The sequence below is a fragment of the Lissotriton vulgaris genome, chromosome 7 (genome assembly GCF_964263255.1).
Source record: "Lissotriton vulgaris chromosome 7, aLisVul1.2, whole genome shotgun sequence".
Taxonomy (NCBI): Eukaryota; Metazoa; Chordata; class Amphibia; order Caudata; family Salamandridae; genus Lissotriton; species Lissotriton vulgaris.
In genome coordinates, this window is record NC_141695.1 from 930,309,351 (window position 1) to 930,334,757 (window position 25,407).

The window sequence follows — 25,407 nt, forward strand, 5'->3', positions numbered from 1 at the left end:
TGCTTTGTGGAACTCCTTACCCCCGGCAATTCGCGCTATGAGCGATTTGCTTTCTTTTCGTCGCGCTGTGAAAACGTTTTTATTCCCTTAGTTGTTTGCTTGTGTTGTTTTATTTAGTTGTGTTGTGTAGCTGCCTTGTCGGGCGCCAGGACGCTCCTTAGCTGGAGCATCTGTGCGCCAAATAAAAACCACATAACATAACATAACATAACATAACAACCATTCATTCATCAACTCTGCCATCCATTCATTCACTCTGCCATCCATCCATTCACTGTCCCCCCATCCATTCATCAATTCTGCCATCCATCCAGTGTGCCATTGAGCCAATCATCCACTCATCTTTTCACTAGGCCTGTGCGGAGGTCGTGAAGTTCTACTCTGCGGAGCTCCGCAAAGTGTTGGGAAAACTCTGCAGTCCTCCGCCGAGTTCCGCCTGCGGCTGAGTCTGTTAAGTCGCACTGCTCACACTGATATTTAGTGCCAGGAGTTTGTCCCGTTATGTAGAATCAGCGCGAACAGCTATAGGCGTCGTACCGCAGGGCGCAGCTGCTTTCTGGGCTGGAGTTGACATTCTACTCTAGCATCAATTTCCTCAACACGAGCAGCAGATTTCTCAATGCGAGTGGTTGTGACATGCTGCGACCGCCTGCTCTGAGAAATCTCGGCCGGAGGATGTCTAGGGCACAATTGTTCCTCACAAGTGGTCGCCAACTTAACATGGCAAACTGCTCAAGAGAAAAAACTCCACTCCGTGTCACTTCTAGGAGTTTTGCAGAACTCTGCATGGAGTGTGCAAAGCTCCGCAAACTCCGCCGGCAGAGCGTAATTGTTCCCACACCACTACTTTTCACCCACTCAACATTTGCTTTACTCTGCCATCCTTTCACCTGTCCATCCAGTTATCCATCCATCCCTTTACTGTGCCATCCCTTCGCATTTTCCATCCCCCATTCATTCACTCTTCATTTCACCAACTCATTCATCCACATACTCATTCATCCACCCACCCTCATATACATCCTTACTCCCTTCTTTTCAACCTTTCTTACAATATTCCTTCTTTCATTCGCTCTTCTATTTACCCAGCTGTCGTTTTCCTTGCTCCTGTTTGCTCTCCTTTGGACACTGTATTCCAGACAGAAGAGGCTCATGAATAACCCCACCTCTGCTGCAGCTGATAAAGCAGATGGTCCACAATGCCCTTGTCTTGTTGTATCCCTGTGTTGGAGGGATCAGGTTCTCCACTCTGTAGTCCTTGTTCTGTATTGTTTTTAAGCAGCGCTGTAGGTTATCCTACTTACCGATCTACTCCCCACTGTTCGGGCCACGACTCCTTTCAGGGACATGCACCCCTGTCTTCGATGATTTCACTTCAGAGAATTCACTCAGGGTAATGGAACAGACACTTTTCCTTACTATCCCCAGAGGAGCCATAGAACCATAGCCCATCACCATTGTGGCAAGGAAGTTTTCTCTCCTTACTTCCTCATCCACAAAAAAGACAGCTCTATTAGGCCCATTTTAGACCTCATGCCCCTCAGTTCCTACCTCCTTTCCAAACACTTCATACGGTAATGTTACAGGATGTAATACCTCTGATTCTACAAGGTTGCATTAGTGCACGAAACCTCATGGAAGCTCACATCACATATAAAGATAGCCAAATGAATAATAACAACCCTAAATACAAAAGGACCACACAACATCTGGCTCTCCCTAGTGAAACAGTAGAATGATGTTAACTCCATTTTAAGTAGAACATCTTTGTATTTTAGACTCAAACCGCACACTATTTCATGGCATGTTCTTATGTAGAACAACAGCACTAAAATGTTACTTGTGCATTAAACAAATTAGGCTGTTAATTCAAAAAATATCTACTAGAAAATTATATTCATAGGACAGTACCATGAGAAATGTACCTTAAAACAATGGACTGTTCTGCATTGCTAACACAGAAATGAAGGTTTAGCTCATGACCCTGGAGTCTTTTAAAAGCACAATGCTTCAGCCGAGAACGCTAGCAGAAAAAAAGGTTACTTTACGTACAGACACAGATCTTACCTGCAGCTCAAGTTCAGTAATTTTCTAAAAAACTAAATGAAAACAATGCTTGTGCACAACATTTAAACATGCACTTTTCATAATGTGGTGTTGTGCAGCCTGGTTATGCTAACTGAACCAAATTTATGTTAAGCATTTATTTTTCTAATGAAAATTAATGTTCGAGGCATGTGGGCTGCTGAATTCATATCTGTGCATAGATCGCCGCCTAGTGTTGGGTCCGGATGATTGCATATTGTTGTCCTGGAAGAGTCTTCAAAGTATCACGAGATAGGTGGCTCCTCCCCTGGACTACAGTGCGCATGGGCATCCTCTCCATCCTCAGATTGTTTTTTTCCGCCATTGGGTTCGGATGTAATTTCGTAACTCGGAGTTCGGAATCTATTAAAACATTTCTAAAAGGCCAAAAGGCCTTCGGGGTCGTCGGTATTGTTATTCGATCGGTGCCGACAACTTTATTCCTGTTGTTTTCAACTCAGGACGTCGAATCGTGCCGCGTGGCCTTTTCGACACCAAGGGACCGATCGTCAATGGAACGAAGTCCATTCAAAAGATGCCCCAACTGTAACTCAATATATCCACACATCGATAAACACCCTGTGTGTAACAAGTGTTTATCTGCAGAACACAATGAAACCGACTGCTTAGCTTGTGCACAATTTCGATCGAAAAAAAACACTTCGGATTCGACGAGCAGCGAGGCAGACAATGCAGAAGCCAGCGCCTGACCCGGAGAATATGTTTGAAGACGACGAAGAGGTCGTCGAAGCTGAAAACTCAGATCAGCAGTCGGAGCAGGGGTCAGAACATGACTCCAACTACTACATCGACGAAGAAGAAGACATTGTCGAGGTAGGGGATGACGATCCAGGCATCGGAGCCATCGAGGACGACTCCGGCGAGACACTGGGCCAACCGTGAGTACGGAGCCCAGTACATTTACTGATACGCTTCCAGAGGCTCAGGTCGAGGCATCGCCCGAAGGCCTTAGCCAAGATCATAACATCGATTCTATAGCCCCGCAATTCAGCCCGGCTAAGAATATAAGACAAGAGCCATCGGTGCAACATTACCATAGCTTGGTAAAATCGAAACCGAAAGTGATGGAAACAAAACCGAAACTGATAGACTTTTTTTAAACCTTTATTTGGAGACAAGAAGGTACAAGGGGAGTGTACATTCAAAACATACAGTCACAATCAGCCATTACAGTGGTACGTCAGTGCCTAGAAAGCATACAAAATATACATGAATAAGGAGACACAAGGAAGTACAGGGCAGGGCATCAGTCAATACCAGGAGCACCAACGAGGTGCGCAAGAGATATTAAAATACAGTGATCCAGCATGGGCAGGCGAGCCAGTAAAACAATGCAATATGAATACAGTACATCAGCGAAGAACACATTAGCCAGAGGGGACACAAGTATGAGGAGCACTGGATAGAAGGGTGCCGCATAGGGATACAATCTGGATTCCCGTTAAACTGCCCGTCCGAAGGCAGACTCCCACCCTTCCATAGCTCGCAGGAAAAGGAGACAGTCAGCCCCCCCCCCGATATCAAAAGAACAGCAGGTGTCGTGTGAAATCCCAGCCCACCACGTTGTCATCAGCCTATCCCCTCACGGTCCTCAAGGTCAGAATCAGAGTCCCGCGCCGCTCTGGTCAGGAGGTACACCTGAAGCGGACTCCAAAAATCCTTTGGTCTGCATCGAACAGGCATCAAGTCAGAATAGATGTTATACTGATCCTGACAGTAAATGAGGTCAGTCACCCAGTCTTGAAAGCGCGGCACTCTACCACGACCCCAGCAACAAGCAACCCTACGCTTAGCCAACAACAAGGCCACGTCAACAAATCTACGGTGAGGGGCAGGTACGTCTTTAGAAAAGCCAAGTAACATCACCAGGGGGTCAAACGCCACCCCATCCTCCGCCATAACCTGCAGGGCTTCATGAACCTGGGTCCAATATTCCGCAACCCCCGCACAGCTCCAAGCCACATGCAAAAAATCAGCGCCTTCCGCTCGACATCTAGCACACCTATCATCCTCCGCCAAATGAAACCGCAGTTTCCTCGCCGGGGTATAGTAGTACCTCTGAACAAACTTATAGTGGATAATTTTAAGGCGACAACTAGAAGAAACATTGGCCGTGAGTCCGCAACAGTATTTCCACTGCTCGTCCGTGATAGGAGCACCCAATTCGGCAACCCACTGCTCGCGCACCCGATTGGTCGGGACCAATCGCTGTCGGCGAATAGCCCCGTATAACTTCGACACCAGGTGTCGCCCATCTGAAACCAACAGCACATGGAGGGGGAGGGTCACCCCCGGCTCCGAAGGGTAGTCCGGTAGCAGAGCACGCATGCCCTGCCGCAGACGGACAAAGTAGAACAGGTCCAGAGGGGAGCAAGCAGCCGAACCGAAGAAATGAGCCTGCGTCCGGAAGGCACCTTCATGAAACAAGTCGCCCCACGTGAGGACACCTAGCCGCTTGCACATTCGCTGAAACCCCGTCTCCAACAACAGCGACAGATCCGGATGATAAGCCAGAGGCAAGGCCGGCGAGTAGAGGAAGGAAACGTCTAGCAATTGAGCCATCCGCTTCCAAGCATCCACCGTGCATGTCACCGTCGTGCGGGGCGTTTCCACATCTGACACCTTGCCCAAGACCATCCCCTCCAATGGGAGCGGGTGGGCGACCCAATGCTCAGCAGCAATCTGGGGCATGAATGGCGTGGGGCGCATCCAATGATAGGCATAATGCGCCTGAGCGCTGAGATAATAGAGTTCAAAGTCAGGGACGTCGAAACCGCCATCAGCGTAAGGCAACGTAAGGGTAGCCCAGGCCACACGCGGCTGCTTGCCCCCCCAGAACAATCGCAGAAGCTCAGAGCGAAGTCTACGAAAGAAATAAGCACCAGGATGATATGGGAGGTTCTGAAAAAGATAAAGAAAGCGGGGCAAAACCACCATCTTGATAAGAGACGCCCTGCCGGCCATGGAGAGAGGTAAAGACATCCATCTAGTGACATCATCCGCCAGTTTCGTAATGGCCACACCATAGTTGAGCCGAACCGCGTCTCCCCTATCCAAGGACACAACAATACCGAGATACCGCAACTCCGAGTCACACCATTCCAAAGGGTAGTCCAGGGGAAATCTAGCCACCGCAGCCGTAAGGGGGAAAAATTGAGATTTCCGCCAGTTGATATGAACCCCGGATACGCCTCCAAAAGCGACCAGCTCCCGCAGGAGCGAATTAAGGTTGTTCTCAGGGTCCTTGACATAGAGTGTGACGTCATCGGCGTATAAAGAAATGCCGACCTGCCGCTGAAGACAATTAAAGGCGCTCTGCTGATGAAACTGACGTATCCTGCAGGCTAACGGCTCAATGGCGATAGCAAACAAGAGGGGTGAGAGGGGGCAGCCCTGTCGGGTCCCTCTCGAGAGAGGGAACGAGGGGGACAGCACCCCATTCACTACCACCCTCGCCATCGGATCAGTATATAAAAGCTTAACCCAAGAGATGAAAATCCTGGGGAACCCCATCCGACAAAGAACATCAATAAGGTAGCCCCACTCGACAGAGTCAAACGCCTTAGTGGCATCAAGAAAGATAGCGGCAACCGGGACAGTGGGATCGATGGTCGACACAAGCGAAAACAAAGTGCGAAGATTGTGAGAGGTGGCGCGACCGGGCACAAAACCCGACTGATCCGGCAACACGATAACGGGCATGAGTTCGGCTAATCTCACCGCCAAGACCTTCGCGAGAATTTTTACATCGCAGTTGAGCAATGAGAGGGGTCTGTAGGAGCCCACATCCAGTGGATCCTTACCCGGCTTGAGCAGCGACGTGATGGCGACCTCCCGCATGGAGCCCGGTAGACGTCCCTCCTCCAGAGACTCCTCGAACACCTCACGGAGCACAGGGGCCATGACGTCAATATAACACTTATAAAATTCAGCAGGAAGGCCATCCAGCCCGGCGGCCTTCCCATTAGAAAGAGACATGATGGCATTCCTAACCTCCTCCACCTCCAGGGGCCTACCTAAGAACTCCCGATGACCATCCGATAGCCAACAGAGCGCCAACTCATCGAGGAATCCACCGTATCGAGTCTCACCCGTCTGCTGTGTCGTGTAGAGGTGTGCATAGTGTTCAATAAAAGTGCGCTGAATCTCCGAGGTGTCCCGACAGCGAGTGCCATCCGGAGACACCAATTCCAACACGTCCGACCCATGCCTAGGATGTCTAGTAAGAGCAGCGAGGACCTTACCGGGCCGCTCCCCTTCGCAGTATCGCCTCGCCGTCCAGTACTTCCCCCTGTGCTTAGCCTCACGAGCAGCCTCCTCCTCATACTCGGAGAGCTTAGTGCGGAATTGTGCCAAAAGAGCGGGGTCCGAAGTCACCTGCATCCTGCGCTCCAAGTCTCGCAAGTCAGCCTCCAGCCTCTCGAGGGTCCGAACGATCAGACGGAGTACGCCACAGCTTTTGGAAATAGTGACACCCCGGATCGTGACCTTGAATGCCTCCCAAATGACCTCAATGCTCTCCACAGAGCCCTTGTTCCTAGGGAAGAACGCCTCCACCTCCACACCGAGTTCCTCCTTGAACACCGGGTCAAGCAAAGCACCCGGAAACAAACGCCAAGGCGGGCGCGGCCTATGCAACCCGGGGACGGACAAATCGACCTTCACCGGACAGTGGTCTGAATACGTCCTAGCTAAATGTGCGGCCCCCTTCAGGCCAGCCACCAACCCTCTAGAGAGAAATACATAGTCCAGTCTTGCCCATGAACGAGCATGTGTGGTGTAATGGGTGCCCTCCCTAGTGGCAGGGTGGGTGTACCTCCAACTGTCAACCATCCCAGCCTCCTCCACTATCCCCCGCAGCACATCCCTAGCCTGTACATTGTACTGAGGGCTGCCCTCAGATCTGTCCAACTGGGCCTGAAATGCAAAATTGAAGTCACCCCCCCACACAATGTGAGTAGCATCCACAGCAAGAACATGACCCCACACAGTGACGAAAAAGATTGGCGTATCAACATTGGGAGCATAGCAATTAACAAACAGTATAGTGTTCTGCCCGAGCCGTCCCCACAGCAGCACATAGCGCCCCTCAGGGTCCCCCAAAGATCCAAGTTCCTGAAATGCAAGCGACCTCTTAACAAGGGTGACAACCCCACGAGCATATGAAGAGTATGAAGCAAACCCCCTGGCCGCAGCCCACCTTCCGCCGAAAGCGGGGGAGGGAGCGGGGCGCAGATGCGTCTCCTGGAGAAAAGCAACATGAATAGCATGCCTGTCCAAATACTGTATCACATTACGGCACTTCCTGGCATCGTTAAGGCCCCGTACATTCCAGGACAAAATCGAGATCTGATCTACAACAGCAGTTGACATCACATAACGTAAGGGCCCCACAGGACCCAATAACCAAATACAGGGCATCCAACTCCCAGCAACAGCCAACGATAGGTCCACGCCCCAAGGCACGGGACGACCTCCACATACACTCCATACACTTCCCAATCATCTCCAAAACAACCAAACAAGAACACAACAACTCCCCCCCAATCGACCCATCCATGAAGCAAGCACTCAGGACAGTCTACGCGCCACTCGCCGCCCAGCCATACCACGTGACCCACAACTCGCACATGTGTTACGCACGCAGAATGCGTCCCGGCACGTGGCAGCCTAAAATGGCGGCCAGCGCACTCGGGCCCAGAATGGACGAGAGCTCGGATCCCAGAACCCATCACATAAGATAGGAAAGTGGAACAGCCCGGATAGCGGGCGCAGCGAGATTTCCGTGCACTCAAACAACAGTAGCAGCTACCAAAAAGGTCCAAGCAAACAGTCATGGATAGCGACAGCCCCCCCCCATCCACCCACCTGACACCACCCCAACTATCAGGCCGCATACACCCCCCCCCCCCTCCCTCAGCACACATCCAGTCAACCAACATAGGACTAGAATCCAAACAAAAGGTAACCATGGGGCACACCCTCCGGGGAACCTTCCAGAGGTGCACGACGCCACTCCCTCACGCCACGCCAGTGTCCGCGCCAACGAGTATCAGGCGGCCCCAGGCGCAGCGCGGGGGGGTGGGTGCCCAGAGCGCGACATCCCAGAACACCATCCCGCGGTGCCATCCCAACCCCACGTAGACTGCAAATCAACGCACCCACTCATCGTAATACAAGCACAACCCACGCATCAGCAGAAAACGGACAATAGCTAGGCCGCAAATACTGAGCAGGCGGCCAACAGGTCTCAATACAAAAGTCACACGCCCACAATACTTCAAGAACCGGAAGAAAGATACACAAAGTCCAAAGTCACCAGAATCAGGCGACCTCCTCCTCAGCAGCCGATTGTTCCCCCTCCGGATCACGATCGTCACCACGATCCGCAGCAGCGCGCTCGCGCTGGAGGCGCTTCGCAAAGTCCTCAGCGTGCTGTGGGTTGGTGAAAAAATGTTGTTTAGCCTGATGCGTCACTCTAAGTTTAGCCGGATAAAGCAAGGCGTAGTCCACTTGAAGGTCCCGAAGCTTCCTTTTCACCCCCAAAAACTTCCGACGCTGGTCCTGCACCATCGGTGTGAAGTCGGGGTACATGGTAAAAGACACCCCTTCGAAGGAGAGAGCCCTGTTAGTGCGGGCGGCCTGGAGAGCAGCGTCTCGATCACGATAATTCAAGAGGCGCGCAATGATGGGACGCGGTGCAGCCCCAGAGGCCGGACGAGGTCCCAACGTCCGATGCGCTCTCTCGACGATGAACTGGGACGAGAAAACTTCCGTCCCAATGGCGCCCAACAGTAGCCTCTCCACATAAGTCTCCATTTTGCCCACATTCGTGGACTCCGGCACACCTACTATGCGCACGTTGTTGCGCCTACTCCTCGCCTCCAACTCCTCGTTCTTGGCGGCAATAACACGCAAAATATTGTCCATTCTCGCCAGCTGGGTGGTATGGGTGGCCGTCGTGTCATCCTGGTCCGAAATGCGCTGTTCTGCCGCCGTCAAGCGCTCTTCATGCACGTCCAATTTCTGGACGACCGCATCCATGCGCGACGATATCTTGTCCACTTTGTCCACTATAGTGGCGAACCCCTGCCTCATCTCTTGCATCATTTGGGCAAAGTCCGGCGGAGGTGGGTGCGGGACACTCTCAGCGACATTCGGGGGGGGGGACCGCGAGGCCCCAGCTTCCTGGAGCGAACGCGTCCCACGTTTGGCCCCACCAGAGTCAAAGGACAGTTTGGACTGTTTAGTGTCCGGCTTCCCCATAACGGTGGTACAGAAGGGAAACGAGACAAATGGGAATCAGGATACAGTTCGGCCAAGGGACCCGGCCAAGCAATAAGCGGCTCGAATCGTGGGGGCACGAGCAGGCCAGCGCGCCCCGCCACTCCCAACGATGAGTAAAGGCCGTCGCCGTTCCCAGCCCAAGGAGGGAACCTTCAAAAACCAAGTGTTAAATCCGTTGTACCTCCGCGGGTGATGGTATCTGGGCTGGCAGGCGGGAGAGCCGAGAGATAAGTCCGACAGCAGGGGAGAGCCAAGCGTCTCGCCCGGCCAGCGTACGGACCTGGCGGAGAAGGGCGGAGCTAGGCCTACACCCCACGTGCAGAGCCCCGGACTGGCATGAACAGTGACGCCGGGCAAGAGGGCATCAGATCTCCAGAGCGCGAGTCGGAGAAACCTTTGGGCCCTCGTAACTTCGGCCAGCAACCTCCGAACGGCTTAGGAGTTGGACCGTGGGTGGACAGCCGATATCCCAACCAAGCCGTGGGGTCAGTTCAAGGCGCAGCGATGGTAATCAGGATACCTAGGCGGATAATAGCTCCGGGCAGCGGGAGCCTCACGACAGTGCGGCCATTCCGCAGTGCGCCCTCTAGCGCCCCCCGAAACTGATAGACTTTACAGTCTTCGGACCGAGAGGTGCAGATCCATCGGAGCCGACCAAAAAGAAAATGGTCGTCGACCCGGCTGGGTCGCATATAAGGGTTGTTGAGCCGAGAGCCAGTACACCCATGTCCACGCCTAAGATAACGGCCGTCGAACCGACGAGATCGATGTCGACACCAAGCAACACAAACAAGGGACTCGAACAGAAGACGGTTGTCGAACCGAAACAAAAAGTCGACAAACCAAGGCCGGTGCACACAAAGACACTCGAGCCGAAGGCAAGGATCGAACCGAAGGGGTCCGTCGAGCCGAGACAGCAAAACATCGCTCCGAAGCAGCAAGCTCCGAAGACGACACAAGGCCAAAAAGTGGTTATCGAACAGACGAAAACAGTCGGATCGATAACAATTACGGCTCCGAAGAAGTTTATACAGACTAAAAAGACTGTTGAAACACAAAAGACCCTCGGACCGATAAAATTCGGACTTCCAACACACGTGAAGCCAAGAGCGCTCGAACCAACAACCGGAATCGAACCGACACAAACAAAAAAAGTGATAACGGGGAAAAGAGCTAAAGCACCTGAAGAGCAAGAGCCCTCAACAGATGAACAGTAAAAACTGTATGTTGACCCCGATACTGGCAAAGTTACCCTATGTAAGAGGAAAATCAGACCAGACACTTATGCTGAGACCTATAAGATACCACTCATAAAGAAAAGAGACACATCTACATCTCCAATTCTCTTTGAGCCTATCAGACCACATGTGCAAGAGACTTGTACATATTTTCCCACACGTACAGATGTGGACTATGAGGATAATGAACTGTACAATTATACGTGGACAATGACCAGGACAACCAGAATAAACCATGGTCTGACCCTGTAGATCCTGGAGACTTTCAGCCGCCCATTCCAGACAATACTGCATACCCTGTTAAGACTTCGCCTACAGAGGACACAGCTGCTTTCAATGCATTAATAGAAAGAGCAGCATACAATCACCACATGGAGATGCATGCAGACCCCATTGAAGAAGACTTCTTCTTTGACACGTTCAACACTTCAGAAAGATCAGTCAAAACATTGCCAATGTTAAAAGGGGTGCTTAAACACGCAGGGGACATATTTAAGGAAACAACCAGGGCACGGGTCATTAACCCCAGAATAGAGAAGAAATATAGGCCAGCGCCAGTGGACCCTACATACATTAAGGGACAGCTGCCTTTAGACTCTTTGGTAGTATCCAATGCACGTAAACGTGCTAATTCACAGACTACTGGCGAGGCTCCACCTCCAGACAAGGAGTCTAAGATTCTGGAGGCTTCAGGCAAAAGGGTAGCTGCTCAAGCAGCTAACATATGGAGAATTTCAAACACACAAGCCCTGTTAGCCAGGTATGACAGGGCACTATGACACACTAGAGCAAATTTTCCAGCATCTACCTGACCTTTATAAGGAACAGGCAGAGTTCCTAATACAAGAGGGAAAGCTAATATCTAACGCCTCCATCAAATGTGTGCTAGATGCGGCAGACACAGCAGCCAGGGCTATCAATACCAGTGTCATGTCAGAAGAGATGCGTGGCTCCGCATCTCTGGGTTTAAGAATGAGGTTCAGAGCACTTTACTCAATCAACCTGTAAATCCTGATTATTTATTTGGTCCTGATGTGGACACAATATTAGACAAGATGAAGAAGGATACCGAGACAGCCAAGTCTATGGGAGCCTTGCAGTCACAACAATACAGAGGCGGCTCCTTTTGTCGCTCCAGCAACAGAGGAGCTGCAAGAGGAGGCCCAACACAGCAAACCTCATACAACAAAGGGAACACGCAAAACACCTACAACAAAAACAGTAGAGGTGGATACCGTGGCAATAACAACAAGGGTAGAGGACGAGGGAATAACACCACCAGATCCTCTACCAATACCAAACAGTGACTTCTTGTCACTACCCCCAGACCATGTAACACCGGTCGGGGGAAGATTACAGCAGTTCCTGCCAGTCTGGGAAAACATAACTACAGACAGGTGGGTGAGGCAAATTATCCAGCATGGCTATTGCCTAGAATTAACCTCCACACCACCCAACATACCTCCAAGACACCGTCCTATGTCCGCAGAACACCTACCCTTATTGCAGCAAGAAGTCATCAGCATGCTACAAAAAGGGGCCATAGAACTAGTACCCTTAGAACACCTGGTTACAGGGGTGTACTCACTATACTTCCTAATCCCCAAAAAGGACGGGTCTCTCAGACCAATTTTGGACCTCAGGCCCCTAAACCAATACATCTTATCAGAGCATTTCCACATTCTCACTCTACAGCAGGTATTACCACTGTTGCGTCAAGGAGACTTCCTCGCAACACTAGACCTCAAAGACGCATATTTCCATATACCAATACACCCGGCACACAGGAAATATCTAAGGTTTACAATACAAAATCAGCGCTACCAATTCAAAGTCCTTCCTTTCGGGGTGACAACAGCCCCGAGGGTGTTCACCAAGTGCCTAGCGACAGTAGCTGCACATCTAAGAAGACAGCATATTCATGTCTATCCATATCTGGACGACTGGCTAATACAAGCACAGTCAGCCCAGCAATGTGCCAGCCACATGTCACGCACTATTCACCTCCTGCACAGTTTAGGTTTCTCGCTGAACTACCAAAAGTCCCATCTTCAGCCTGCCCACGTACAACAGTACCTGGGAGCAACAATAGACACTGGCAGAAAAAGCACAGCCAAATTCTGCCAGAATAAACAGCATTCAGACGCTGATCCAAAGGTTCAGGCCCCAACACTCGCTCCCAGCCCGAGTGTTTATGCAACTGATAGGCATGATGGCCTCATGCATTTTCATAGTCCCTCACGCGAGACTACACATGCGTCCGCTGCAGGAGTGCCTAGCACGTCAGTGGAACCAGGCTCAAGGCAGTTGAACGACCTAGTGTTGTTGACCAGTAGTGCATACAACTCTCTGCATTGGTGGAATCCACAAAACCTTTGCAAGGGACGACTGTTCCAAGAGCCTGTACCACAAGTAGTGTTGACGACGGACGCATCCCTGATAGGGTGGGAAGCCCATGTCCTCCACCACACAGTGCAGGGCTTATGGACCACGCAGCAAAAGAAAATGCACATCAACCTACTGGAGCTGATGGCAATTTTTATGGCAATGAAAGCGTTCTAAGTACATCTGTGCAACAAGACCGTGTTGATCCGGACGGACAACATGACTGCAATGTACTACCTACAGAAACAGGGAGGAACACACTCTCCACAGCTGTCACATCTAGCTCAGAGCGTGTGGAAGTGGGCCATTCAGAGAAACATTTTTCTCATGGCGGAACACCTCCCAGGCAAGGACAATCAAATAGCGGACCTGCTCAGCAGACACAGCCAACAGGTGCACGAGTGGGAGATTCATCCCACAGTGCTACAACCATACTTCCAACAGTGGGGACAACCAGAGATAGACCTGTTCGCCACAAAAGAAAAACGCAAAATGCTAGTCCTTTCCCGCAAGGTTCCAACACCCGCAGTCTCAGGGCAATGTGATATGGATGAACTGGTCAGGCAAATTTGCCTACGCTTTTCCACCAGCACCGTTGATACCGCTAGTGGCACGCAAACTGCGCCAGCATTACATGACGCTAATCCTGGTTGCTCCAACATGGGCGAGGCAACCGTGGTACACCACGTTCCTAGAACTTTCCGTGGTGCCTCATCAAAGACTACAACTAACACCCAGTCTCTTAACGCAGAGCCATGGAGACATTCAGCACCCATATCCGCATCAGCTGAACCTTGCAATCTGGCTCCTGAAGTCCTAGAGTTTGGCTACCTAAACTTACCTCCTGACTGCATGAACATTATCAAGGAGGCAAGGAGACCTACGACAAGAGCATGCTATGTGGCAAAGTGGAAACGTTTTGTCATTTATTGTAACAACAATGACATAAACCCACTAGACTCATCAACTCAAAATAACATATGCTATCTTTTGCACCTACACCGCTGCAATCTAGCCTATACATCCATAAGGATACACTTAGCTGCCATAGCAGCTTACCTTCAAAACAGGCAGCACCTTTCACTATTCAGAGTGCCTGCAATTAAAGCATTTATGGAGGGGCTCAAACGAGTGATCCCCCCCAAGACACCCACCCTCACCTGTCTGGAACCTAAACGTTGTTTTAACCAGACTAATGGGACCACCTTTTGAACCTTTACACTCGTGTGAAATACAATTTTTAACATGGAAGGTGGCTTTTCTCGTAGCGATTACTTCTCTTAGAAGAGTTAGCGAGCTGCAAGCCCTAACTATTCAAGAACCATTCATCCAAATTCACGCAAATAGGGCGGTGCTTAGGACAAACCCTAAATTCATGCCAAAAGTGGTATCCCACTTCCACATCAATCAAACAATAGAGCTGCCAGTGTTCTTCCCAAATCCACAGTCAGTACCTGAAAGGGCTCTACACACACTAGATGTTAAGAGGGCTCTCCTATATTACATAGACAGGACAAAAGATTTCAGGAAGACAAAGCAGTTGTTTGTTGCCTTTTCACCACAGCACAAAGGCAACCCCATTTCTAAAAATGGTTTAGCTAGATGGATAGTTAAGTGCATCCAAATATGTTACATTAAAGCTAAACGCACTTTAACAGTTCCCCCAAGAGCGCATTCCACACGCAAAATGGGGGCATCCATGGCTTTCCTAGGAAACATTCCTCTAGAGGAGATATGTAGAGCAGCCACATGGTCTACCATACATACATTTACCAAACACTACTGCGTAGATGTACACTCCAAGCAGCTGTAGGACAGGCTGTTCTCAAAACTCTTTTTCAGACTGCTGCAGCTGGCACGGGCAACCACCGCTAGGGTAGCGACTGCTATACATTCTATGCACAGATATGAATTCAGCAGCCCACATGCCTCGAACGGAATATGCTACTTACCAGTATGCATCTGTTGTTGGCATGTAGGGCTGCTGACATTCATATCGCCCCCCCTCCTCCCCGGTGCCTGTCGCAGCTGTAGCATTCACTATTACTTTCTAGCATGGACATCACTTACTGTATCATACTCCATCTCTGCCACAATGGCAAAAACAATCTTAGGATGGAGAGGATGCCCATGTGCACTGTAGTCCAGGGGAGGAGCCACCTATCTCATGATACATCGAAGACTCTTCCAGGACAACAATATGCAATCATCCGGACCCAACACTAGGTAGCGATCTATGCACAGATATGAATGTCAGCAGCCCTACATGCCAAGAACAGATGCATATTGGTAAGTAGCATATTCCTTGTCACAGCAGTGGAAGGGTGGGTTACAGCTCTGCCGCTTCTTATTTGAGCTTGTGCTCCAACTTCCTTGGCTTTGACTACATCTTATTGGAGGGTCAGGCTATTTGTGCATTTTTATTACCTCGTTATCTTGGCTCTGGATCTGGGTTGAGACAGCGTGGGCTGTTGTGCTAAGTTATTTGTGTATTGGCGATAGCCTATGTTGATCTGTGTAAGGTGGTACCAAGTCCCACCTTCTGAGGTACTCGGGTAGAGTCACTATCCTCCCTGTGCACCCACACATGTTGGTATATTTCATTTGGGTTCTGCCAACAAGCTTGCCGGGGCTCCTTTTGTCTGCTTGTTTTCTACCTTTTTGTCTCCACTGTTATGAACCCTCAGTCAGGACTAATTTGGTATTCCTTTTAAAAGATGTGTATTTTGTGCCATGCCCAGTTACGTTTTTTAACTGTTCTCTTTTCCGTCTGTATTAGGGCTACTCATTTGGTAGGGTTTCCACCTTTGTATCTTCTGCCATAGTACAGCAGGGGCTCTGAATGCCATCTCCTTATCTTTTCCACTCTATTCAGTTTCTGTACCCTGTTGAAAGAAGTTGGAATGGGGATTGACCATTCTGCTTTTGCTTTTATCCAGTTGGGCTGGACTTTGTTAATGTCAACAATTTTTTGATTAACCTTGTATCATCTGACATGTTGTAGTTATACTGAATCATTTTAGCACATAAAAAAGACAAATATAAAAATTTGTGAAATAATATTGTAATGTTGTAGGGTACTGTGATAGGTTTTTATCTCATAGGTGGCTTTGGGTTCGTCGGATTCACTTGTGATGGCACGGCCAGTTGCTTTCTGCTATCGGATAGCGTTCTTAGTTGTGGCATGCACTGGATTTTGGAAAGGTTTGGTTCTGTTTCTCATTTGATATTTTGTTTTCTCCCTCGGATTACTGCAAGGGTTTTTAACCAAGTTTGGGAGGATTTGGCCCTTGTTGATATTTTATTCTCAGACTCTCCTCCTGGGGAATACTTCTTTGGTATTGATTTCTGAGGTGTAGAATCTGCTGGCAGAAGTATCGATTAGACGAATAAGTTACTTACCTATGTAACAATGTTTAAGGTGGATACTCAATCTAACAGTGGATTCCTCTCTGATCACGTTGTTCCAAATCCTGAGGAGTAGCATGGCATGTTTAATATGTATTCAAGTTAGTTTCTGCACTACATACTGCTTAGTTTTGCCATTCTCATCTCCGCGTCTATGTTTGTGGGGAAAAGGATAGAAACAGTTGTCATAACATCTGGTGGAACTTTAGCATCACATCCAGGGAGGCACCTCTCTTGAGTAGGAGCCATGGCTCCACTTAGCTAAACAACAAAGCTGTTCAACTTTTCTGTATCCAGTCTGGCACCAGAGTGAGATTCATGAGGTTAGGAATCTGCAGGTAGAAAGAGTATTCACCAGAAATGTTACAGAAGGTAAGTTAAATGATCTTTGACTGGTTTATTGAGGCGTTATGGAATTCCTGATATAGTATTTTTTGATGGGATGTAGATTCAACTCCCCTTCAACCTCTTCTACCTTATGTTCCCCTTTTTCCTCTAACCCTCCTAACAACTCTTCCTCTTAATTCTATCCTTACAATTTGACTTATAAATAATGCTTGTCCTGATAGAACAACAAACTATTGTCAGAGTAGTGACTATGATGCCGTTCATTTTAGGAATGTAACAGCATTTTGCAACAAGCATTTGTGCTATTCTGTTGTTAATAATTACTGTTAACACCTCAGATTCCCTGACCAACAAGATTACTTCAAAAGAGGAACACACATATGGATCAAAATTTCCTTAATATATTATTTATGCCAGCTTCAACATCAGATAAACCTCCAGAGTGTACAATACTGCTCTAGAACCTTTGGAGCGTGCAAATCTGTAACAGAGCCACCCTGCCATGGAAACCATTTACTTACCTATACAATAGCTGTGCATCTTAAATAGTGAACCCTGGCTCATTTCCAATGATGTTGTTCAGGTCATAAATGATCACCACCGCTACCCCCACCACCACCACCACCACATGATAATTTCATTACAGACATGCCAGTGGTTTTCACCCGCAATTTAAAACATAGTGCAAATAAGTGATTCTTTTTGACTGAATAACTGCATGAAATTTGAATTTATAACTTCAAGTGCAAAAATATTGTTACAGGTAAGTATCTGGTTTCTACAAACCAATTTCACTACATTCCTGTGCACCTGCACACCCATATACACCTAGTGTGGACGTTTATTTCAGTGTATGTTCCCAATTTGCTTTAGTCCAAAAGTCTCAGGGGCAGATGTATCAAGATTCCATTTTGCAATTTCTAAATAGCGATTTTTAAGGAATCGCTATTTAGAAATCGCAAAATGGAATGTATGTAGAAAATCGCTATTTTTTAGCGATTTCTTAGTCTTCCTTATTTGCGAATTCGCATTTTGCGAATTCGCAATTAAGGAATAATTTCCCATGCATTCCTATGCAGGAGGCCCATAGAAATGATTGTGAAAATATTCTCAATTTGCGACTCGCAATTTGCTAATCGCAAATTGAGAATAATTTCAAGGGTGCAGGGGTGTCTCAAAGACACCCTGCTGCACCCCTAAAATCTACATGTGTGTGCATATGGCGCACATACATGCCCTATGGGCATGTATGTGCGTCACTTGCCACCTTCACAAATGCCAAGTAGGGCATTTTTAAAAGAATTCGCAAATTACCACCAACTACAAGTTGGTGGTAATTTGCGATTTCTTAACCCAAATTCGCAATGTCGAAAACCATACATCGCATTTAAGGGGTCGCAAAATTTGCGATTCCTTAACACCTTAGCTGCTTTGGAACGTCCAGCTCCAGTGCTGAACGTTCCATTGCGCAGGTGCAGTTGGAACGGCCGACGTCAGCACTCCCGAGGTTGTGGTGCCGTCGGCTGCTGGACCGGCGCAGCGCTTAAGGGGTTAAATGCTTAAGCAAAATAAGGAATCGCCAATCTATGCGATTCCTTACTTTGCGATTTTTTGATACATGTCAAAAAATGCTAATAAGCCTTTTGCGATTCGCAAAGGTCAGAATTCGCAGATTTCCGGCCTTTGCGAATCGCAAAAGGCTTGGTACATCTGCCCCTACGTTCCTTAATTGAATGTTCCCTTTCGCTAATTTGTTCTGTAATGGTTTGTCTGAATGAGTTTATAACCGCTCTGAGTATATCACTTTAAAGTATTTAACCAGCTCACCACAGGCATCTTACTCTCTTTTGGCAGTTGACTCAAGCTGGAGATGTGATTATCGAGGTTTACCTTGAACACAAGCTGCCCGACTGCTGTGTTACTCTAAAGGTAATGTTATTCCACGTCATGTGCACTTTACAGCTGGGCTTCCAGTTAATCTGAATGTGGAATATATTTCCAACATTCAACAGGTTCGGGTGATCTACACAGTGGGCGGAACCCACAAGAAGCAGCCCGTCTGTCCCACAGGAGAAGAGCCTCCAGAGCCGAATGAGTCTTTCCACATATTCATTTATTTTAACAGTGTTTCTATGTCAGGATTGCTTAGAGATCGAAAGAGGGTTAAACAACTTTGGACATAAAATGTAACCTGTGCATGCTTACGGTAAAGTGAAAGATCGCTTTATAGAGATAAGTCTCGAAAATGAGCTTTGATATATAGAGGTCTTCATAGATTTTACATTTTTGGACAAATCACTTATTGAAGTCAATGTTGCACTAAACAGTTTCTTTCTATGAGTACCACCAGCTACGTGATTGTTAAATGTGTTTCAAAGTGTTATACTGAAGGAAATGAAACAGACCTCTGAGAACAATTAGGTGTCATCTGATCAAGCGTATAGGGAATTTCTGCTGTTTGAGTTGAGTCAGAGCTTTATAAATTCAGATTGCCCTTTCTATCTCAGTTCTTTGCAATCCTATTGTCTTGTGTCAATTTACTGTGGCGTTGCTGGATTAATATTAATTTATAGCTGAATGTAGAGTTGAGAACTTTTTTATTTGCTCTTTGCAGGGGGTTTAATGTGTTTAATCTTCCTGGAGTATCATTGTGTGAGTGCACGTGCACGTACAAAGGCACTTTATTTTCGATCCATGAGAGTTTATCAATAGATTGGCAGATTTGTGATTGCCAATTTGGTTTAACCATTTTGACAGTCAATTTATATTTCTTGGCATGTAATCTAATATGTTATGTTGATTCTACAGCATGACAGGTAGATGAATAATACTAGAATTCATGTGTCCACTCATTATTGTTAGTTCTATGCTTCACACATTGAATAGTGAAATTATTAATGTTTAAGTACTTCATTGCATACCATATGGGGGTGGGGGGGGCTGGTGAGACAATGGCGATTTCTTGACAACGCTCTGCATGATATTGTGTTCCAGTCTGAGTTACACGATTCCATTACCAAACACTACACTTAACACTGGGCCAGGTCACCACGCAGGCCCCCGTCCTTCAAAGCTTTCGTATGCAGCATATGTATCGCCAAACAAGCGGGAATACTCAAAGACATCCACAGTGATTTAGGCTGCATCGAACAGTAGCTATTGGTTATAGACCGAAACTCTGTGAGGTTGGGGCACGAGTCTCGTCTCCAGCATCTGTGGTTTTAGAGGTCTTGTAGAGCATGAGGTGCCCCTGAGTGGGGCGAGGATTGCCAGATGTGGGTCCCGTGCTCGCCATGCCACTGGATTCAAGCTATTCTAGCTGATGATGAGTGATACCCCAATACAAGTCCTAGGATGCTTGTTTCCTGTCCACAGTGGATCTGGCCTGGCAGTCCGGTTTGACTGCTCCCTTGGGGAGCATGGTCCGGACTGACTTACATATGACGGGGTCCAATCTAGGGTGGTGTGGTTAGAAAGAAAACTATGGATTTAGATCCAGATCTCTGGCTAGGGGTGAGTATTTGACATTATTCACCATTCTGTCAACAATTGTTCTTTTTGCATAGAGTAAAGTTGCAGTAGAGTGGCATAGAGTTCAGTGACAGAGAATGCAGTGCTTTATAGTGGAGTGTCATAGAGTACTGTGGTGTAGAGTAGGGTGCATTGGTGTAGAGTAGTGCAGAGTAAAGTAACAGTGCAATGCTGTAGAACGGTATAGAGTGCAATGGTGTAAAGTATAGTGGAAAACAGTGCAGTGGTGCATAGTAGATTGGCATAGAGTACATTGGCGTAGAATGTATTGGTTTTGAGTAAAGTCGTGTGGAGAGCATTGGTGTAGAGTGCAGTGGATAGAGTGCAGTGGTGTAGAACAGAGTGGCGTAGTGTGGAGTGGCGGAGTGGAGTGGTGCAGAGTGGAATAGAGTGGTGAAGGTTGCAGTGGCATAGAGTAGATTGTTTCAGAGTAGAGTGAAGAGACATAGAGTACAGTAGTATAGAGTAGAGTGCTGTTATACAGAGTATGTTAGAGTGGATTAGAGTGGGTCGGCGTAGGGTACAGTGACATAGAGTGGAGCTATGTAGATGGGCGTAGAGTTCAGTGGCAGAGAGAGCAGTATTGCGAAGTAGAGGGAAGTGGTGCATATTAGAGTGCAGTGCATAGAGTGGAGTAGAGTGATGCAGAAAAGAGTTGTATAGAGTGGTGCAGTGGCATAAAGTGCAGTGGCGTATAGTGCACTAGAATGGCATAGAGTGCAGAGGCTTAGAGTGGTGCAAGGTAGAGTGATGCAAAAAGCAGCAACGAAGAGTACAGTGGTGCAGAGTAGAATAAAGTGGCATACAGTGCAGTGACATAGAGCACAATGGTGTCAGGTGGAGTAGCATGCAATTTCATACAGTAGAATATTGTAGAGTATAGCAGCGTATAGTGCAGTGTTGCAATGTAGTTGGTGTAGGTACAGTGGTGTAGGGTGCTTTGGTTTTGAGTAAAGTGGTGTAGAGTAAATTGGCATAGACTGCAGTGGTTTAGAGTAGAGTGGTGTAGCTTAGAGTGCAATGGGGTAGAGTGGTGTGCCTAAAGTGCAGTGCCTCCGAGTGGAGTAGAGCAGTGTAGAGTTCTGTGGCATAAAGTGCAGCTGCATAGAGTAGATTGGTTCAGAGTGGAGTAGAGGGGTACACAGTAGAGTATAGGGTTGCAGAGTAGAGTGCAGTGGCATAGAGTAGTGGTGTAGAGCCTAGTGGCATGGAGTAGACTGGTGCAGAGTGGAGTAGAGTGGCACAGAATGCGAGTGGAACAAATTGCAGTGGTGTAGGGTAGATTGTTTCAGAGTAGGGTGCTGTGGCATGGAGTGGTGCAGGGGAGATTGGAGTGGTACAGAGCAGTGGGGTAGACTGCATTTTTACAGTGTGAAGTGGCATAGAGTGGAGAGGAGTGGTGCAGAGTGGAGTGGCCTAGACTGGAATGGTGTAGATTGCAGTGGCAAAAAGTACAGTGGTGCATAGTAGAGTGGGGTAGACTACACTGACATAGAGTACAGTGGTACAGAGCAGAATAGAAAAATGTAGAGTGAAGTAGCATGGAGTGCAGTGGTGCACAGTAGATTAGACTGGATAAAGTGCATTGCCGTAGAGTGCAGTGGGATAGAGTGCTGTGGGGTAGAGCAGAGTGCAGTGGTGTAAAGTAGAGCGGCGAGGAGTGCATTGGTGTACAGTGCTGTGGCGTACAGTGGTGCAGAGTAAAGTAACGTAGAGTTCAATAGTATAGAGAATAGCGTTGCACACTGCACTGTTGCAGAGTAGATTGGCATTAAGTGCAGTGGCGGAGAGTGTATTGGTTTTGAGTAAAGTGATGTAGAGTGCATTGTCGCAGAGTGCAGTGGCGTAGAGTGCAGATGACTGGCATAGAGTGGAGTGGCACAGAGTTGAATGCAGTGGCGTAGTTTGCAGTGGCCTAGAGTAGAGTGCAGTGGTATAGAGTAGAGTGTTGTAAAGTGCAGCGGTGCAAAGTAGTTTACAGAGGCTTAGATTGTCATGGCGTAGAGCGCAATGGCATAGAGTGGAGCGATGCAGAGTTCAGTGGCGTAGAGTAATAGAGTGCAGTGTTGCAGAGTATACTGTCATAGAGTTCAGTAGTGCATGGTAGAGTGACGTGGAGTGCATTGGTTTAGAGTGCAGTGGCACCGAGTAGAATGACATTATGAGCAGTGGCATAGAGTACAGTGGTGCAGAGTAGAATAGAGTGGCATTGAGTGCAGTGACGCACAGTAGAATAGAGTGACATAGAGTGCAGTGACAGAGTACATGGGTGTAGGGTGCAGTGACAAGGAGTATAGTGTTGTAGAGTGAATTGGCGTAGAGTGCAGTGCTTTAGAGTGGAGTGGTTCTGAGTGCAGTGGCACTGAGTGCAATGGTATAGAGTAGATTATGTCAGGGTGGAGTGCAGTAGTGCAGAGTAGAAGGCCATAGTGTGCATTGGCGTACAGTGGAGTGGTACAGAGTAGAGTGTATTGGCATAGGTTGCAGTGTTGCAGAATAGGGTGCCATAGATTGGAGTGGCGTAGAGCGCCGTGGCAATGAGTGCAGTGGTGCATAGAAGGGTCGTGTAGGGTAGAGTGCATTGGCATAGAGTAGAGTGGAGTGGTGTAGAGTAGAGAGGGGTAGAGTGGAGTTGTGAAGAGAAGAGTGCAGTAACACAGTGTGGAGTGGAGTGGTGAAGAATAGAGTAGAGTGCAGTGTCTTGGAGTGGTGCAGAGTAGAGTAGAGTGGAGTGGGGTAATGTGGAGCAAGGATACTATGGTAGCGTACTGTCAACACATCTTCAATTGAAATTACCATTACATTTGCACTCACTTACAGTTTTCCTGATAAAACCTATACAGTGCACAAATGAAAATGTGTGGAAATGTCATCACCTAGTTCATTGAATTGATCATCAGAACATTTAATTTTAACGCATTTAAATTTTGATATATGCTTGAAAAGAAATATCATTGTAAAGCCTGCCACAAGCACTTCTCCAGAGCCAGCATTATTGTCACATTAATCCTCTAACTTTGAAGTTGGAAAAATAAAAATAAACACCAAGCTCCCTGGAAGACACAGGTTTACATTTGACCTCTGTCTTTGAATGCACAACAAATATGACAATATAAGAACTAGATTTAAAGAGCCATGCGCTCTACAAATCAGTAAAATAAATAAAATAAATATTTTCTGAAATCGAGTTTGTGGAAGAATACAGTAAACACGGTTTGGGCAATGGGAGGGACGAACTGAACCTGGAAAGCCTAAAGCAAATAAAGTAACCCTGGGCGTAGTTCGCAAAGTAGCGGTACGTTTAGCTACGCGAAGTGCACTTCACACTACACTTGATATGCAAACTGCATAGTACACTGTGCAAAATGCTGTTCGCACTGTTGCACAGTGCAGGATGCTTGTCCACACTGGTCAATCAGTGCAAACCGCAACTTGCACAGTGCAAGCGGTCGTTTTTGGACAAGATGCCTATTGTGTCGTCCTGCTTTTTTAGCTATCCAGATGTTAGACAACATATTTACAGTTGCATCGGTGTCCTCTTTCATGACAAATGTTTTTAAGTCACGATAATCAATATATGTATGAATTTTAATAATGCCTATTTTGCTGTATCTTGTTTTTACCTTTTTAATGGATATGTATTACTGCACTTTTATGGTTGTTTTTATTGAACAGTAACCAAATAAAGTTATATTGATTGATTGACAAGATGCCTATTGTTCTGCCTTCCCCTGTTCGAGTCTGATTCAGCAGCAGGAGGGCAGAATTGTGTCACTTGTCTGCAGCAACCATTTTTTGCTGTCCAGGTCTGAAAGACTGGTACCAGGGACATGGAGAGCCTAATGGAGGGCTCCTCCAGTGCTTGGAATCATACAGTGTGGGAGGTATGATTCCAAAATGTTTGATACCAAACATTATAGGATTTGTTGCAGCCAGTTTCGAGATGGTCATTGCGTAATTACGCAACGCCCCTCTATATGGTATATGGCTGCTTCACTGACAATCCCTGCAAATGGACTCTGTAGTCTGCAGGGGTGCCCTGCTCTTGCAGGGGCACCCCTCACTTAGAACCAAGCACCCTGCTGTTGTAAACATATACTGTCAGTTCTAACCTTGCATCTCTATGATGCTTAGTTTCTACTTCCTTCATGCGTTCTAGATTTAGCATGTTAGTTTTATACATTCTATGTTCACTTGTTTGGCAGTTAGACGACTGGTCAGCAAGCGTTGAGATGTTACTTGCTGTACTCCCGATTAAACCTGCAATTTGGTTACTACATCCTGGTGTTTGGATCTTTTAACTACAACAATTTTGGCAACGGATTGGCCTGCTATCCGGTGGAAGAAGTTTAATCGGATTCACACACTTCTCTGTGTGTGTATCGTTTCAGCAATTGCTCTCGACTTAAAAGAACCCCGCGCACCACCTTCTACACAAGCAAAGTCATCTGAAAACTCGAAGGTAGAAGGTAGAGGGATCGGGGGTAATAGAGGCGCTTTGAGCCTAAAAAAAGACCTTATCAGAAACGTCTCACCTTGGGTCAGTAGCGCGCGACTCCATAGCAACCCTCCAGTGCTCCTCTCAGCTTACGTAGGAGGATTACGTAAAGTGCCTGGCGATTCAGCATACAGGAAGTGACGCGTGTGTTTCAAGCCTCGTTTTGAGTCTGGCGGCCATTTTTAATATTCGTTTTCCATATAACAACATCGCATCTTATCGGACATCTTCGCATTTCATCGGACTTCACTTCGAGCAGCCGTTTTTCCTGCATCGTAACTCTTGTTTGAATATTAGTGTACAACTGAGTTATTTATTTTGTTTTCTACCTTTGGTTCATTTTGATGTGCAGCTTAAGACTGTAGAAGTTTGGCAGTTAGACGACTGGTCAGCAGGCGTTGAGATGTTACTTGCTGCACTTCCGATTAAACCTGCAATTTAGTTACTACATCCTGGTGTTTGGATCTTTTAACTACAACACCTGCCTTCAGAATTGAAGAGGCCTGCTAGAAGGGTGACTTATAGGTTTTAAGTAGAGTTACCCTAGATATATTAAACCTATATCTTTAAAAGTAGTGCTAGCACCAACGTACACAGGCTGCAATG

The 25,407-nt window shown here is 47.5% G+C and overlaps 1 protein-coding gene across 3 annotated transcripts in view; it reads left to right on the plus strand.

Moving 5' to 3' along the window:
• The window catches only part of ARAP3 (ArfGAP with RhoGAP domain, ankyrin repeat and PH domain 3), a 541,910-nt gene that overhangs the window by 454,746 nt on the left and 61,757 nt on the right, over positions 1 to 25,407 (plus strand). For all 3 annotated transcript variants that reach the window (XM_086931355.1, XM_086931357.1, XM_086931356.1), the window contains exon 25: positions 18,627 to 18,701. In XM_086931355.1, the coding sequence (XP_086787481.1) occupies positions 18,627 to 18,701 (75 nt within the window). The remainder of the gene's footprint in view (positions 1 to 18,626; positions 18,702 to 25,407) is intronic.